We start from the raw sequence: 12,359 nt of genomic DNA on the forward strand, positions 1-12,359 counted from the left end.
CAATATATTATCAAACATAATCTAACAGTACATTAAAATGGTCATTACCATGATCAAATGGGATTTATTCCATGGATGCAAGGATTGTTCAAAAATTTACAAGTGAATTATATTATACACATATTAACAAAATGAAAGCTAAAAAACATATGACCATCTTAATAGACGTAGAAAAGGCATTTAACTAAATTCAATATCCATTTACGGTAAAAACTAAAAAAAATAGATATAATAGATATAGAGAGAATGTACGCCAAGACTAAAAAAGGCCATATATGACAAGCCCACAGCTAACATACTCAATGGTGAAAGCTGAAGACTTTTCTTGTAAGATAAGGAACAAGATACAGATGCCTATTCTCACCAGTTTTATTCAACAGAGTACTGGAAATTCTATGTGGAACAAATTGGCAGTAAAATGAAATAAAAGGCATCCAAATTGGAAAAGAAGAATTAGAACTATTTGCATATTACATGATATTATACATACAAAGTCCTAATGACTCCACCAAGAAACTATTAGAATTAATAAGCAGAATCAGTAAAATTGCAAGATATCTACTTAATATACAAAGATCAATTCTATACAGTAGTAACGAGCTATCAGAAAGAGAAATTAGGAGTTCCCATCCTGGTGCAGTGGAAACGAATCCGACTAGGAACCATGAGGTTGCGGGTTTGATCCCTGGCCTCTCAGTGGGTTAGGGATCTGGCGTTGCTGTGAGCTGTGGTGTAGGTTGCAGACTCAGCTCAGATCTAGCATTGCTGTGGCTCTGGTTTAGGCCAGCGGCTACAGCTCTGATTAGACTCCTAGCCTGGAAACCTCCATGTGCCGCTGGTGCAGCCCTAAAAAGGACAAAAAGACAAAAAAAAAAAAAAAAAAAAGAGAGAGAGAGAGAGAGAGAAATTAAGAAATTCCATTTACATTGCATCAAGAAGACTACAATACTCAACAATTAATGTAACTAAGGAGGTGAAAGACCTACACACTGAAAACTATAACATTAATAAAAGAAATTTAAGACACGTAGAAAAATTTTCAGAGTTCATAGATTAGAAGAATTAACATTGTTAAAATACCCATATGATCCAACGTAATCTACAGATTGATTGCATTCCCCATCAAAATTTCAATGGCATTTTTCACAGAATTAGAACAATCCTAAAATATATATGAAACCACAAACGACCCAAATGTCCAAATCTTGAGAAAGAAAAACAAAGCAGGATGCGTGACATCTTGATTTGAAACTATATTAACCACAGTAATCAAGACAGTATATCACACGCATAAAAGACACATAAACCAATAGAACAGAATAGAGATCCCAGAAGTAAACCATTCATATATGGTCAATTTACAACAAAGGAGCCAACTGTATACATTGGGGAAAAAATAGTTTCTTCTATATGTGATACTAGGAAAAGTCTTTCCAATAAATGGTGCTAAGAAAACTGAACAGCCACATGCAGAAGAATGAAATTGGGGCACTATCCTACACCATACACAAAGTTCAACTCAAAATGGATTAATGACTTGAAGGTCTAAAACCATAAAATTCCTAGAAGAAAACATAAGGTGTAAGCTCCTTGACATTGTCTTGGTAAAGATTTTTTAGACTTGTCATCACAAAAAGCAAAGGCAACAGGAGCAAAAATTAAGAAGAGGGATTATATCAAATTTAAAAGCTTCTGCACAGCTAAGGAAACCAACAAAATTAAAAAGCAGCCCATTTAAAAATTAAAAAGCACCCCATGAAATGGGAGGGAATGTTTGCAAATCAAATCATGTGTGTGGTAAGGGCCCAGTACCCAAAATTTATTAAGAACTCATACAATTTAATATCAAAAAAATCTGATTTAAAAATGATCAGAGGCTATCAATAGACATTTTTATAAAGAAGATACACAGATGACCAACAGATACATGAAAAAATACTCGATATCACTAATCATCAGAGAAATGCAAATCAGAACCACGAGCCTGTTAGAATGGCTATTACCAAAAAAACGTAAGATGCTGGCAAGGATGTGGATAAAAGGGAATCCTTAAACATTGTTAGTAGGAATGTAAGTTGGTGCCAGCCACTATGAAAACCAATATTGAGGTTCCTCAAAAAATTAAAAGTAGAATTACCATATGATCCAGCAATCCCACTTCTGGGGATATATCCAAAGGAAATGAAAACAGTATATTAAATAGATATCTGCACTTAAGTGTCCATTGATTGAGGAATGGATAAAATAATGTAATGTGTATCTGCAATGGAATATTATTCAGCCATGAGTAAGGATATCCTGCCATTTCTAACAACATGGATGGACTGTGAGGGCATGTTTTAAGTGAAGGAAGTCAGAGAATGACAAATACTACTGGAATCACTTACAGATGGAATCTTTAAAAATTCTGATTTATACAAGTATGTAAGTGGTTAGCAGAGGCCAGGGGAAATACAGAAAGGTTGACAAAAGCATATGAACTTTCATCTATAAGATGAATAACATCTGAGAGTCTAACAAAACATGGTAGCTATAGTTGATAACTGTAAAATCAAATTTGCTAAGAGAATAAAACAAATATTCTCATCAAAGGAAAAATCAATAAATAAATATATGAGATGATGAATGCATTAAGGATCTTGATGGGGGGATCCTTATACAATATTAGGTATATTAAATCACCACAATGTGCACTTTAAATACCTTATAATTTTGTTAATTTCAAAGAGAGAATATTCTACATTGTCAAATACCTCTGAAAAGTCAAGATGAATAAGGACTCAATCATTATTTTGTGATTCTATTTAAATTTAGGAGATAGCATTTGCAAAATAAAATTTTTCTTAATAGATTCTTTTTTTCTCATGCTTCTATTTAACACTGTTCTGCTACCTTAAAATACAATTCAAGAAAGAAAGAATTTGATGGCAGGCACTATTTTAAACCCTAGTGTGCAAAAAAACGCCAATGTTTTAGTCTTAGGGAGACTAAGGTTCTTTGTAAAATTATTCTGAATAGAAAATTTATTTATTTTATTATATAACTTATTTTGATTGCTGGAAGATAAGCCTTGGATTAGTGAATTCTTAAAAGATGTTTAGGAAAATAGGAAGGGGTTTTTCTGTTTTTTTTTTTTTAATGGAAGTTCAGTTGATGTATAACATTTTATGTTACACGTGTACAATATAGTGATTCACTGTTTCAAAGGTTTTACTCCATTTCTAGTTATGAAATACTTGCTACATTCCCCATGTTGTACAATATATCTTGTGGCTTCTTTATACCCAATGGTTTTTATGTCTTGGGATAGGAAGGTTTTTATTTTTTTAATGAAATTCAATATATTTAAAAGGAATCAAAGAATGTAGAAAGTGTTACAGAATACAGAAGCTAGCAATAAAGACAGAAAAATTCTGTTAGCAGGGAGCCTGCTAGACAGTAGAAGATCCACATGAGCATATTTGTAGCTTATATCCATGGTTCTCTAAACAAAACAAACCTCTCTTGCTAGCTTATTAGCTCTTTATTTTGGATATATGTTTTCAGAGTATTCTTTCATTTATGGTTCAGCTACATTATTTTTCATTTTAATTCTTGATGAAGCTCCAGCTGCTCCATGTACAGCATGATGCATTCACTTCTGAAACTGGATATAAGGATATGGAAAATGGAAGTTCATTTCTCAAATTTATTTATTTTACCAGTCTCAAACTTTGCCTTATTGAGCATAATTGCTGAAATCATAATTCTTGAGAATTATAAAATAAACTGTTAAATTTTATTTTTATGTCTTATATGTATAAATATATAAGAATATTGGATACTATGAAAGAAAGTTTTTTTTTTAAATTTAGACATTGGTATAGCACTCAAACAGCATTTATTATTTTCTTTCATAACCATGAGAATCTACAACTAAAAATGTAAAGCATTCTTTAAATGGTACTGGGAAAATTGCTTAATCCAAAGTTATTGAACAGTAAAATCTAGGACAGTGTAATTTATCTGGATTCAAATTAAAGCAGCTTTATAAGGTGAGTTCAGAAGTGGACTAAACATGAGGTGCTCTCAAAGATGTTCTACTAAATATTTTTCAGGATTTTTCTTTTTTGTTTTCTTTCTATTAGGAGGATTATACCGACTGTGGTGGTGTTTCTGGATTAAATCCCTCCCTGTGGTCCATCTTCGGAATCCAGTGTGTTTTACTTTGGCTTTTATCTGGCAGCAGACACTACCAGTTATGACCCTTCTAAAACCAAATCTGCATATTAAACTTCAGACCCTGCCAGAATAGGAGCCCTCAATTGCATTAAAATAGGGTAAACTGCAGAATCAGCAGAACTCTAGCTGGGCCCATCCCATGGCATCAATCTCAGACTCATAAGGCACCCACTGGCTGCATGTCAGGGTGTCAGATCCTGAAACTTGTGTGAATGCTGCATCATCTATGTATAACATCAGAGCAAAATTCTATACCTATTCTATTGGAAAATTTGAGAATTTGTTGTTGCATTGTTGGTGATTACATGTAAAAGGGCTCCCCACACAGTTGTGTATGAATCACGCAAATTGTCTTGATTTTGACTTGCTGCAATCCTTGTCCTTTTACCAAGAAAATCTCTAGAGGGAAAAAAAAAGTCTTTTTTTTCCTTCACTAATTCTGCTACAAATTATTTCCTGCTTGGAGTAGTTATTATTAAAAAATATATATATAGAGAGAGAGAGAGAGAATTAACATTGGTGTAATCTGTCAAAATAGAAATAATGGCTTATTTTCTACAAAAAAAAAAATTGCCCTGAATAAAATGCCTTATGAAGAATGGCTTCTTTGCCAAAAATATAACACAAATGATGACCAAGTTTTGGTGGGGTAGTTAATTGGTTGTTTGAAAATAATAACTAAGAAATTAAACTAAAGGTGCTTGAGGGTAAAATTAATATGCGACATATGTCCTCATAAATGTGAGCCCTTAATAAATGCTTCGATGTAATGTTCTTTTTGTTCACAGTAAAGTTCTGTAGTGCTAGCCAGATATTTCAAAATGCTCTAAGAAAAGCTTGTTGGGGGGAGGGAAAATGTTTTTTCTTGTGATAAATGAACTTTGGTTACCAAGGGTATTTTGCATGATGCTGCTGCTATTTTAACTTTCAGTTTGTTTTTCTCTTACTGTAGAGTATAGTCCATTGAAAAGTTAACTGAGTGACATTATTGTTATGTGAGAATCTGAACCTTGCAGTGTAATGCACTTAAGTCATCTTTTAAAATGTCATTAAACTACTCTGAATATACTGTGCAATGTAAATGCTGAATGATTGGATCAGGTAAATGGTAAAATGGGAATTAATGGATTTTATACAGATTCGTGCTTTTGCCTGAAAACCTATGTACAGATATTTTAAGTACATAAATCAGATTTGACACATTTATTTTTTGAAGAGTACATATATGTTCTCAATGAAGATTCATCCTAGGTTTCCTCTTTGTTCCTTTGAATAGTAGCACATACAACTCCAGATTTTCTGCTGCTGCTGCCGCTTTTGTTCCCTCCGTTTGAAATGGTGTGATCATTTGACCAAAATTTCCATCCAGTTAGATGAGGGTTTTACAATAATCTGAACAAATAGGAAACCTTGAATCTATATGTATGCACATGAATACTTGATTGTGAATAATCAAAATTGTTTTTATACAGCCTCATTAGTGAAAACCGTTAGTGTAGTAAATCGGGTATTTCATTATAGAGTAATATGGTTGCAGAGTTTATTTATGCTTTTAAAAATTATTTTCGGGAGTAAACAGTATTTGAAGAAAGGGTAAAAACAATGAATGTGTAACTAATTATAGTGAATAATTCTGCCGAAGGTGGGAAGTATGCAGATATTTTTAATGGTAAAATGCATTTGTTCTGTTTTTGAACATGCCAAATATTGGTGTGTGTCTACGCTGGAAATTTTCTTATATACCATTTTTAAGTAAAAATCTTATTAACATGATCCAGCATGCTTTAATATGCTTCATATATCAAAGATAATGGCAAATTCTTTAGCATAGTTCAAAAGATATATTTGTTTTGTTTTTAGCTTTGCATACATTTGTAATTCCCCACCACCACCAATATCCCTAGGTACCATTTGTGTACATTTCCTTATTTAAAATATTTTTTTATTTAAAAATGGAGGGGGGGAATATGGAATCACTTTGCCAACTATTGTTCTAAGAGTTGACATCAGTTACCGTTTCTAACGCCTTGTGATTTTGTAGTCTCATTTGTAACTGGTATTGACATTTTAAAAAACACCAAAGTGATTTAAAAAAATATGGAACTTCTCACTCTAGTAACAATATGTTTAAATCATGTTGTTTGTTGATTAAATATTTAAAACATTGTTAACTTTTGCTAGAATATTTTAAATCATGAAAGTGTTGGGAAGGGGATATCAAAGTATGAAATTATGTTAGTTTGTGTATATAAACGATGCACATTGAAACAACTGAATTGCTTCCAGCATACAACAAACTACCTTAAAATTATCTTTAAAATCTATTAAATATATTTTCGTGGTTAATGTCACTGAAATAGTATGTTTTCATCAACTACATCGTTGTGTTTATCACAGTTAAACTTGGCATCTCTTGGCAGGGTCCTATTTGATTTCATTTGCCATCAAAATATATTTACATGCTTGGTTCTTGACTTTATTTTCTGTTATAAACATCTGTTGTGACAACCACATACATGGTAATAAATTGGGTAAGAATACGATGACTAAAAGTTGTTCTCATGCCTAATACTGGTCTTCATGCATTTATCACACTTTTTTGAAAGACAGTAACACTCATCCCATGCAATTGTTGTATTTAATTTAGGATTTTTCTGTGAGTTCAAATTGTTTGTAAGAACTTATAGACTGTTATAAGTATTGATTTTCAAAGACTAAAGAGTACAAGAGATCAAGAAAAAAGCTTTTAAACTCATTCTGCTTAATTTTTGCTGTGCTCATGAAGATTACTGTAGTTTGTCACTAAAACAAAATTAAAGTAAGTCTTGCTCTAGTGTTGAGTAACAAGAATGAATTTTGCATTAATGGTTTCTTTTTATCTTTTTTTCATTTGAACAACCAGCATTACTGCCAAACACCAATCGTGGTCCATATTTGTAACGGTTTTTAACATGACATAGTTAGCAAGTTTGATTGAAGAGATTTTTAGGTCCCGGGCCTATAAGATTTTAGTATGATCTTTTTTCATGTTTCTAATGCTTGAGGCATTATTGCTTATCTTGGAAAAAAAAAAGACAGTGTTGCTGCCATTTGTAAGTTTTCCTATAATATTCCCTTTGTGAACTTTAAAACTGGCCTTACGGGGTTCAAATAGGCAGTATCCCTTTAAGTGACCTTTGCAACCCAAGTGTTACTTGCTTATTTGATGCTCTCTTGTATTTTACATCTCATTTAAATATTTCTCTCCACCAAAGCTTACATTTTATGTCTTAATTTAAAACCCTAAACTATTCCATTAATCTTGTTAGTTGACATTAAAGTGTCTAGAGGTACAGGGTCTGACCTAGTGGGAAAAAAAAAAAAGGATGTCATGGTTTTTTGTTTTTTTTTTAATGTGTAGCATAGAATGATTGCTTCACTTCCCCACAATTTCAAATATTTTACAATTATCTGGAATATGTGTTATTTTCCCATAGCAAAATGTTACTATTGCTAATATTCCATGTACATTTCTGTAAAGAGCAAACTAATAAAGCAAAAGTATGAAATTTCTTGATTTCTTGAGAAAACTCCAGCATTTTAAAGTTTTAGGCAACCTTTACCAACAGCTTCATGTGCTTTATTTCTAGTTCACATGAGTAACTCAAAGAAATTCTACTGAGACTAATGGGATACTGTCTTGTATAGATGCCAATCAAGTTTACAGTGTGACCTGACAAAGCAGTCTTTTCTGTTGTGCTGTATGATTGTTGGATCATGCTATTAGGGATACTTTTATTGAAATGCTCAGTGTGCATCCATGCAAAAGGCCAAATGGCTTTGTGAACAAAAGATCTTTTCTCCCCTTTATTATGTTCTCTTGACACTTTTGTGGAAATTAACTAGCCTGATAAAAACATTTTGTAAAAATTTGTATAATAATATTATAAAAATATTTATAATCCCAGAAAATGTTGTGTTAAATCTTGTGCAAAAACAGTATATTCAGAATAAAAGTTTATCATTTAAAGTCACCAGTTTTGATTATTTAATTATTTGAAATCAAGTTGAATGAGACAGAGGTCTCTGTCATACATCTAGTTTAAGAAGGCAAGCCTTCCAGTGAAGAGAATGCTAGATTGTGGAAATAACATTGGGAGTTACCAAAGTGCTTTTCCGATTACAAACCTCAACTCACAAACAAATGTCATCACAACTCCTTTGCGTAACTCTGACCCTTCTCAATCATGCTTTTGCCATCAAATCACTTAGGAACTTATTAAACTGGACTTTTAACTATGTAAAAAAAATTTTTTTTTCTTGGCAAAAGTGATATTCCCATGTTTCATTAAAGACCGTGGGAAAATAGAAAGAAACAAGTTAGACTAACTGAAATGTACATATTTTATCTAACATTTAAATATTCCTCCTAGCTATTTTTATAGTAAACAGAATTTGAGGCAATGAAGTATAGTATAAAGAATTTTTTTTAAATATGCTATATTTCTTTCATGTTTATACCAGATTACCACCTGCCCTCTTATGCTCACCTAATAAGTAATGAGCCTGATATTATTTGTTTGGGATCTAGCATAATGTAGACTACTTTTCTTTCTCAGGGTTCCATAAGAGGAAGAGAAACTACCTACAGATGGAAGGAACATAGAATGTGGATCCAATGATGGTGATTACTGGAAAATCTGACCCCTAGTTTCTGATCAAGGCATTTTAATAGGAAAACCCTACTTAAAAGGTTAAGGTGGATAACATTTGTTTTCTGAACATCTGGATTCATTCTGTACCAATTTATCTCCTTAATCAATCCCCTTACTCCCCAGAGATCCTCATTTCCTCTATCAATCATCTTGATTCCCTACCTTTTCCCTTGGGACCTTGCCTCAAAAATTCTCCTTTCTCAAGTATGTTCAGTCCCGCCTTTCTGCAAGCTGTCTTTCCTCTGTCTGCAAATAGATTCAGAATGCCTCTATGGACAGAAAAATCAAACAAAAATTGCTGCCTATGTGCCCCATTGCTTCCTAGAGCTATGAAGCTATGATTAAAATATTTTTTGTGCATCCACAGACACGTATCAGCAGTCTCTTATATTCTCTTGCAATATACTCAACTAGGACTTAGAATTTTAGATCTGAAAGGCATATTATCTCTGACTTTTAGTTTTGGGCTATCACTGAAAAATTTTAGTTACCACTATGAAGTTATGATAAATTTAAGGTCTTGGGCATTTCTTGATTCTCAAATTCTCCACATCTTTAAGTGGGGTTACTCACAGAACACCAATAGAATTTTCTATAAACTGGTATACAGTCGACAATACTATTTAATATTTTTATTTAAATGGACTCTATTTTAAAATAAACATGTAAGTAAGAAATTGAACATCACTGCCATAATTGGAAAGCCAATATAATTTGCTATAATTAGTGGTCATGTCACAGGTTCTTATCTATTATAATGAAAAGGAATCAATAAAATCACTCAGCATATACAGTATAAAATGTGCTAGATTTAGCAATACTCCTTCAATACATTTTTTTGTAATAAATTAGGCAATTTTTCTATTTCTGCCATGAATGTTTTAAATCTGGACTCAACCATCTGACTATACATTGTAGTTATTAATACCTTAAAATATATATTTACCAAAAACTTTTTTCAAAGTTTCAGTTTTCTTAGATGTGTGGATTTTTTTCAAAATCCTTTATTATCATAACCGTGGTTTTTAATTATCTCAGGACCCTAACATGTCTTCAAAGGTTACTTGTAAGATTTTCACTGATATAAGGACAATGTATGAAGTACCTACGTTGTAGTAACACTGGCAATTTCCCATATTGAGGACTATGCTTTTATAGTCTCTCCTTGTATTATTTAGTTTAAGAAAAAATTACCTTTCTTTTGTGAAATTATGGGATAGGTGATGATAACTATTGTAAAGAGCAAAATTGTTAATAAACCTGTTAGTTGTCATTACCTGTACTTCAATTCTTCCTTTTGTAATTTCAAAATTATACTGACCTACCATATCTGATAATTAGTGACCTAATCCTCATCCCCAAGGCAAATAGTACTGCCATCTGTTGCTTAGATTTGGATTCTGACATTATCCCTTATTAGCTATGTAACCATGCGTAAATAATGCAAAGTTTCCAAGCCTCAGTTTCCTCATCCATAAAAGAGAATAACAGTAACTGCACTGTAGGGTTACCGTGATAGCTAAATGATGTAATTAATGTAAAGCGCACAGCATAGGGCCCAACACTGAATAAGAAATCAACAATGCTATCCATTAGTATTATGAATTGTTATCACAGTGGTCTTCCCAGTCATGATAATCATAGTTTTGGCCTAGAATTTTTACTATCCTAATTATCTATACCATTTGTCATTTAAGACATTTACTAATTCTTTATTCAATTAGAGTCTTAGAAGTAGAACTTCATACAAGATAAAAAGCAATTCCTTTCTTGATGGAACTACTGGCTAGGAATATTAACAATTTAATAGAAATTTATGATAGTATGAAGTAGGTACTATAACATAAGAAATGAATGGTGCTACAGAAGCTTACAATAGGATAATAACCAAGTTAGCCTGAATGGACAGAGATAGCTGCAATGATTTTTGAGTTGAAGCAAAAAGGTAGCAGTGCTGTTGCAAATAGAGGAGAGGTATATGCAAGAAATGAGAGGCAGCCAAAGGGGTTCAATATGGCTCAAGGAGGTGATGATGAGTAGTTACAGATGAAGTAGAAGATGATACTGAAGAGAAAAGGCCAGAGTCTAGAGTCCTCTCCAGATGACATACGATATTTAGGCAATTAGAATCTGCTGAAGAGTTTTAAGCAGAGAATAGGATGATTACATTGGCATTTCAGGAAAAACATTATGGATGAAATGTAGGCTATTGGGAGAAAACCTACAGGAAAGAAGACCAATTAAGAGGCTATTAGCAAGGTGATAAGCTTTTGTTGACTGGCAAAGGAAAAGCTAGATAGAGAAAAGTGGACTGGTTTTAGAAATATTTAAGAGGGAAAAAGGAGAGAACGTCATGATTTACTTGTACTAAAAAAGAAAGTACAAAGTTTAGAATTATTCCCAACTCTACCAGTTTTAATATTGTACAGAGTGATCAGTCCCCCATGTTAGGGAACACTGGAGAGGACTATAGGCAGAAATGAGATGGGCAGGACAAGTCTGGAGGAAAAAATGAGAAGTATTGTGCATGAGCTGCTGTCCAGTGCTAAGGATACAAAGATGATATGCTCAGGAAAATATACTCCAAAATAATGATTTTCAATATTGGCTCATTTCAAAACCCTTGTTGGAGGTGTATTAGTCTATTTCGTTTTGTTTAACATACTAATAGTCAGGACCCACCCTAATTCAGAATCTCATGTTTCTTCTGTGCAGGCAGCATTATATTATGTAGGGGCATGTTAGACTACAGGCCTGGCAATTCTGATACAGGCTATTTCTGAGTGAGACTGTAAAACCCAATTTAGATGCATGTTATCGTTAATTTTAAATTAAAATTTTGGAGTTCCTGCTGTGGTGCAAGGGGATCAGTGGTATCTTGGGAACATTGAGATGCAAATTCCATCCCTGGCCTGGCACACTGGGTTATGGATCTGGTGTTGCTGCAGCTGTGGCTTTGATTGCAACTGCGGCTTGGATCTGATCCCTGACCCAGGAACTCCATATGCCACCAGGTGGCTGAAAAATTAAGAAAATAAAAATTGAAAAGTTGGCCTCTTTTTTTCAACATTTTTTGTAACATACCCTATTGATTGCAACTTAGTTGCAATTTTTCTGTTTTATTTTTCTCTTTAAATTCAGATTATACAGTTGTATACAGCATATAACCAGTAAAGTTTCACTGATTGTGGTTGATTATCAAGACCACAATTCCTACCACAGAATATTCTATTCCAATTAGTCTTATTGATGATATCAAATGTCTTATAGAGTTGGAAACACGTATTTCTATAAACACTATCAGAGCCATTGTCAATAAGGTTCATTCTCATGGCAAATGATATTGCAAGTCAGAATGAAACTAGGGAATAATACTTGACGATCTGGTTTCTAACATTATATTTAAAGAACGTCTTCTTTAATAAAATAAATATCTAGCCAAAA

General features: G+C 32.8%; 1 protein-coding gene across 10 annotated transcripts in view; it reads left to right on the forward strand.

The window, feature by feature from the left end:
- Window positions 1-8,234, forward strand: part of CACNA2D1 (calcium voltage-gated channel auxiliary subunit alpha2delta 1) — a 484,869-nt gene extending 476,635 nt beyond the window's left edge. For 9 of the 10 annotated variants that reach the window (XM_013979785.2, XM_005667683.3, XM_013979783.2 and 6 more), the window contains one exon: window positions 4,128-8,234. In XM_013979785.2, coding sequence (XP_013835239.1) covers window positions 4,128-4,244 — 117 coding nt within the window. In that variant the 3' untranslated portion in view covers window positions 4,245-8,234. 10 annotated transcript variants of the gene reach the window in all.

Source organism: Sus scrofa, chromosome 9 (genome assembly GCF_000003025.6).
Source record: "Sus scrofa isolate TJ Tabasco breed Duroc chromosome 9, Sscrofa11.1, whole genome shotgun sequence".
Lineage (NCBI taxonomy): Eukaryota > Metazoa > Chordata > Mammalia > Artiodactyla > Suidae > Sus > Sus scrofa.